This window comes from Haemaphysalis longicornis, unplaced genomic scaffold (genome assembly GCF_048455015.1).
Source record: "Haemaphysalis longicornis isolate Haplotype H1 unplaced genomic scaffold, Haemaphysalis longicornis Haplotype H1 scaffold_2, whole genome shotgun sequence".
NCBI lineage: Eukaryota > Metazoa > Arthropoda > Arachnida > Ixodida > Ixodidae > Haemaphysalis > Haemaphysalis longicornis.
Genome location: NW_027526295.1, coordinates 44,776,347 through 44,782,346, shown reverse-complemented (window position 1 = coordinate 44,782,346; position 6,000 = coordinate 44,776,347). Strand labels below are relative to the sequence as shown.

The 6,000-nt window shown below is 52.2% G+C and overlaps 1 protein-coding gene across 1 annotated transcript in view; it reads left to right on the top strand.

The window, feature by feature from the left end:
- Nucleotides 1-571: 571 nt before the first annotated feature.
- Nucleotides 572-6,000, top strand: part of LOC144167935 (uncharacterized) — a 33,875-nt gene continuing 28,446 nt past the window's right edge. The window contains exons 1-2 of the mRNA XM_077697057.1: nt 572-673; nt 4,553-4,690. Coding sequence (XP_077553183.1) covers nt 572-673; nt 4,553-4,690 — 240 coding nt within the window. The remainder of the gene's footprint in view (nt 674-4,552; nt 4,691-6,000) is intronic.

The following is a 6,000-nucleotide window of genomic DNA, read 5'->3' as shown; positions in this document are numbered from 1 at the left end:
ACATCGACCGAGCAATCATAACGCGAAGCTTAAGGCCCCACCGCTGCCGAAAGAACACTACAAGCTTGTTATCAGGACGAAAGGAGGCCTCGACCTCACCAAGATTAGCCATGCCCAACTCGGAAGCACTTCGGCAAGAAGCAGAACTTAGGTGGTGCAAAGCCGACATGCGCATTCGTGTGAATGAGACCCAGAATATCTTGAATCAGCAAGCTGCCAGGACTCCTCTCAATCAAATCCGACAATAGAATATTGGTGACGGGGCCAGCACGTTTAATGTCTACGGGCTCGTCCCCTCCGAGTCGGCAAACGGGTCATCTGTGATGTTCAAAACCAATATACTATGGAGCAAATTCTAGACGACGTGTACGTCCCGGGATATGAGTCTCGCTCGTGTCGACGCCTCCCCACTAGCGGAATGGTTTTGATCACATTCCTTGGGTATAAAGTGCCGTTCTTCGTGCACTACGAAGGAGTTGATGTCAGGTGGTACATTTATGAAAAAACTGTGCCATACTGCAGCAGCTGCAACACCATGGGTAATCACTCTGATGTGTGCCCAAACCCAAACATGCGAACCTGCGAGCTCTGTGGGCTGCGGAAACCTGAGTCGGGCAGCGACTGCAAGCACTACTGTGCCCTGTGTAAGGAAAGTCATCTGACGGCCAGCAAGGTCTGTCCCAAGGGATTCTGCGAGCCCTACATCTTGCGACTTGAGGCGCTGGATCGGAAGCGTGGAACCGAGTGGAAAGCGCGGACGGCCCAGTCGAGATCTTCAGGAAGGACGTCTCGGCGACGGTCTAGCAACTCGAGGTTGACGGGGTCTATCCCGACAAGTACCACATCGAGGAGCTCCTAGTCTAAATCCAGATCCATATCTGTGAGAAGGAAGAGCAGCTCTCATCCAAAAGCAGAGAATGGACAGGCGAGCTGGGCTGAAGTTCTTTCTCTGTCTGCTCCCGCCCTTAACTCCCAGTGTACGATATGTAACCAGATAAAGCTGAAAATGATAGGATGAAAGCTGAGTACTCTAAGATAGAAGCCGAACCTAAGAACTTAAAGAAGGAATTCGTGTCCTGAAGAATTCAGTCAGCCAGTGTGCAGAAACTCACGTTCAAAATACAGCAGAAGTTCAGCAGCTAACATTATAAATGAGAGAAGAAATTGAGCAATCCAAAGAGGCAACTACAAAATAGTTGGCAAAATGATAAAAGAACAGGTAGCCAAACTTTTTGCGGAGGTTTCGGCGCAGAATAAAGCGCTTACACAACAGGTGCCCTCCCTATCTGCTACCGCAACCCAGCTGAAATAGACAAACGCCGCTATAACCTATCGTGGTGAAGCATTAGCAAGCCCAAGTGTGCTGTCTTTGACCAGTCCAGATAAACCGTGAGAGCGACCATCACTGCAAAAATCTTAAGACAACTCCGATATCGCCAAACATGGCAAATGAACGCAAGAGGAGGCAGGAGCTAATAGTATGGCAATGGAGCTGGAGGAGCATAAAACCCAAAATCGCAGTTCTGATGCAGTACGTAGGAACCGCCTGCGGAATGTCTAATGCCATTGCACTTCAAGAGACAGACGCGATAGCAAAGCTCCCGAGTTACACATGGACACCAAAAGACACAATTCAAGCATCCTGATACGGAAAGGCATACCTGCGATTCAGCACTCCCTAATTCAGCAAGAGCAAGTATGAATCTTGTCAGAACAGATATCCGGAAAAGCGGGGAAGGCCTAAAATCTCATCATACTAAACATGTGCTGTACACTAAAGGACAAGAAGTCTGAAATCCATTCTATTATTTAGCAGGCAGTCACCAAATCGTTAGGTAACCGGAACATTTTGTTCGGGACCCGTAATGGCGCGCACTCTCAGTGGGACACAGGGGCACAGAACTTAATCTCGAAATCGGGGAAGCGGATTTCACGCTATTGATTAAACCCGTCGGTACCTACGAGAATGGGCAACGGCGTGACCACAGATTCGTAACCTGACCTACGCTCGTTCGAAACATGAACGAGGTTCGAAGGTGTAACACTACAGAGAACCTGTGCAGTGACCACGACATAATCTCCGCCGTATTCCTTGTGGGCGGTTATAGTGCTTATGTCGGGGAAGCGAAACTCACAGACTGGAGCGAATTTAGAGAGCGTCGGGACACTCAGTCCCCGAAAGAATTTGAAAGTATAGAGGAATGGTCCAGCGAAGTCAGGGTGGACAATAAAGCCACGACGAATGTTCACCTCACGAGGAAAATCCCGCACGTAGACGCCAGGCTACTGCTTATGTGGGAGGCCCGGAGGGGTCTCATTCGTCTTTGGAAGCGACATCGACCTAAGCGGAAAATAAAGAAACGCATTGCTTCACTTACTGAAGAAGGCGCCCGGTACGCAGTGCAGCTCAGTCGAGAAAATTGCCTTTGCTCTGTGACGAGTTAAGGGGGACCCTCAATCCCTCCAAAACAGGGAGGTTGTTGAGGTACCTATAGACCCCAACAAAAGCAAGGGTGAGTCCGCCAGAGTAATGGCCACTGTTATGTAGTCGTTCGCCGGTACGCAGGACTATACCTCCTTCAAGAACTGCAGACAAGATATATATCAAAATCTTCCACTCCACTCTTCCCGAACTACACAGGACAGCCCAACCGCAATTTGGACGGCGCAATTAAAATCTTCGAAGTCAAGAGAGTACTCGAATAAATTCGCAGGAAGCTTTCCTTTGTAGCCATATGGTTGCATTTAGGTGGATTTCGAATTTTCCGTCACTCAAACAAGATGCCAACAACTATGTTTGGTCATTCTCCTGCATTCTCCTGCAGATAAAAGATAAGAGATGGATGTATAAAAGATGGACAAAAAAAGGACATTCTCCTGCAGATAAAAGATGTAATGAGCCAAGGTCGTCACCACACTCCAAAAGCCATCCTGGCCTTGGATCTGAGAGGGGCTTTCGATGACGTCACTCACCAAGAGATTCTCACCAACCAGAAAACCCCTGACGCAGGACACAGACTTACAATTGCGTCCGAGATTTTCTATCAAATATAAAGGTCATACTCAGGCTTGGTTACTTGTCCTCCGGTCCTATTGACGTGGGTAGCACAGGCACACCACCAGGATCGGTATTATCTCCGCTATTTTTTAACATAGGCCCTGGAGGCCTACCTACCATGCTGGTGGCCATCCAAAATCTGCAACACGGTTTATATGCCAATGATATTACAGTGTGTACAGGCAAGGGCTCAGTGGGCGAGATGCAGGACCATCTCCATCTGGCCGCTGATGCTGGGAGGGACTATGCAAGGCGGTGCGGGCTTTCGTGGTCACCACACAAGTTTGAACTTCTTATGGTCGGAAAGAGAAAAAAATGGCCAAGATACCGGCATCCAGATCACCCTGGACGGTCATGCCCTCCTGCCATCACCTCACATCAATGTCCTCGGTATGACTTTTCAGGAAGACTGCTCAAACACAATTCTTCTCAACCGGCTCAGTAACAAATGGGACAAATTACCCATATGCTCCGAAGAATAACCCCCAAAGCGAGGGGAATGAAGGAAGCGGACACACTTCGTCTGTAGTGGCCTTCATAATCTAACTCACTACCTAAGCCATTTCCTACACTATATTCATCAAGGGCGACTTGGCCAAGATTGACACCACAATCCTAAAGCCTATAAGCATGCTCTGAGGCTCCTTATTAGTACCTCGACTAACAGGCGTCTTAATTTCGGCCTACGTAACACGGCCGCCGAAATAGTGAAGGCCCACCTCGCCAGCCAGCGTCTGCAGCCAAGCACGACACTTTGCATGACGAGTCTCCTCACCATACTGGGAATGCACCCCTGAAGAAATATTGCACCAATTGCGGGACGTACCTCCAAAAATAAGAATATACATCGACGTTGCCCCTATACCCCGTAAGATGACCCTTACTCACCGCGCTGGGAGAAGAGAATCAAGTGGCGCACTCTCGACAAACAAAACAGGGACCGAGACCGCACCGTTTACACTAACGCCGCCGACTTTGCCAGACGAGGAGCCACGATCGTCGTGCTTACTTCAATGGGGTACCACCTCAATAGCATCACCTTGACCTTCACAAGCACTACCCAGAAAGAGGAAGCGGCCATTGCTCTGGTCATCTCCTGCCTCACACGACCCATTCCAGGGAAGGGAACGGTTGGTTTCAAAGAATAGGAAGAGAGAAAGAGGAAAGAAGGAAGAGAGTGGGGCACAGCCTATGTCGCGTTTGTCTCGTCTGAGGCTCGACGGCTACAAACGCTGCACCAGTCCTGTCCCAACTAGCAAGTTGATGAGGTGCTGCAAGACCTCCCGTCGTAAGGTGTCCAATCCCATGGGGAACAGCAAGTCTACCAGCATATAACTGAGTGAACGAAGTCGCTGCTGTGCGGCCGGAGTTCAGTCCGCCAGCACGACACTCGCGGTGTCGTGCTGGCGGACAAGAGCTCAGTAAGTGCTCGAGCGTTTCGGGCTCGGGGCAGTCAGCTCACGTGGGGGACGCCCGGCGACCCTGGTGGTGCAGGCGGGCTCCCACGTTGTAGAAATTAGGCCGCAGGCAAAGCAGGAGCGGCCGGGCGTCTCTGCTGATGCGTCCGGGGAGGCCCCGTGGGGGCTGACCACTGACCACTCGAACATCTGGATGCAGGGCCTCCACACTCGGGCCAGGATATTTGTTGCAGCCTCGAATGACACCACATCCCGAGAGGCTGATACCCCTGCTTAGCGAGCAGCACCATTGGCCAGGGTGTCTGCCACCTCGTTGCCCATAATGCCCACGGGCGATGGTAGCGATAGAAGTCGCTGTAACACCCCTGGGCCTCCACTACATGAAGATTGAAGGGCCACGGTGTGTGCAGCCCTGACACGCGCCATCAACCTCTGCACGCCCTGGTGGACCCTTGTTGTACGTTGCTGGAGCACGTTCCCCGCAGGTAGCCAGCACAACTGGCAGTCGACCATTAGCCCAAGATTCTTGGCCCTGGGGCAACATGGAAGGGACTGGCCATTCAAGGTGAGCGGCGCTGTCGCCTTGCGTGCCGTGCCTCGGGTGGAATTCCAAGGCCTGCGTTTTCCACTCAGACTGCTGCCGGCCACGGCTTGTCAGGAAGGCGGTGACTGACTTTCCACAGCACCTCCTTGAATGCACGCCTTCACCTTGGAGAGTAGTCTGGTTGGTCCTTGTGCCGCGATTGGATGTCTACGGCATATGCTGCCATCCCCAATGGAAACGCAAGCCCAGCCGGGATGCAGTCCGGGAGTTAGCCAGGACGAGGTTGAAGAGGATTTGGCTGAGCACACTCCCCTGGGGAACCCCAGATATGACGTCTCCTGGGCTGCTGGTTGCTCGGCCCACCATTTGTCGACGTGTCCGGTTGGCCAGGAACGCCCTCGCGTACCTCCGGAGGTGCCCCACAATGCCCATTCTGTCGAGAGCATGCAGGATGGCTGTGTGGGGAACGGAGGCGAAGGCTGACTTTATGTCCAGCAGGAACAAGGCTACATCTTTTTCATGGTGGGCCTGCTCTAGCATAGACTGCACATCCCCCAGGGAGTCCGCCGTGCAGCGGTTGGCGCCCGAAGCCGCTTTGTTGCTCCTGGAAGACGCCCCGACGATCAGCAATCCAGTGGAGGTGGGCCAGGACCGTGCTCTTCATCAGCGTATCGCTGCGGACATCAGGGAAACCGACATTTCCTCATCCAGCAAAACTTCACTTGCTTCATCCAACGCAGTACTTTCTGCTGTGCAAATTTCGCGCTGCCGCGGGCACCCGGTACCATATGGTATGGTAGTGTTCCGCAACCCCAAAAATTCACAGAATAGCGCACCCTTCCCGTGAGCAGTGGGAAGAGGAGCGGTCGAGCTCCGGTCTTGATTCCCAGCTTAGGCTGGTGGAAAGGGTTGTGGCGGCGGGGGTCTCCAATGTAATCCTGGACTGAGGGCCCCACACCACATTACGATGCTGTCAATAA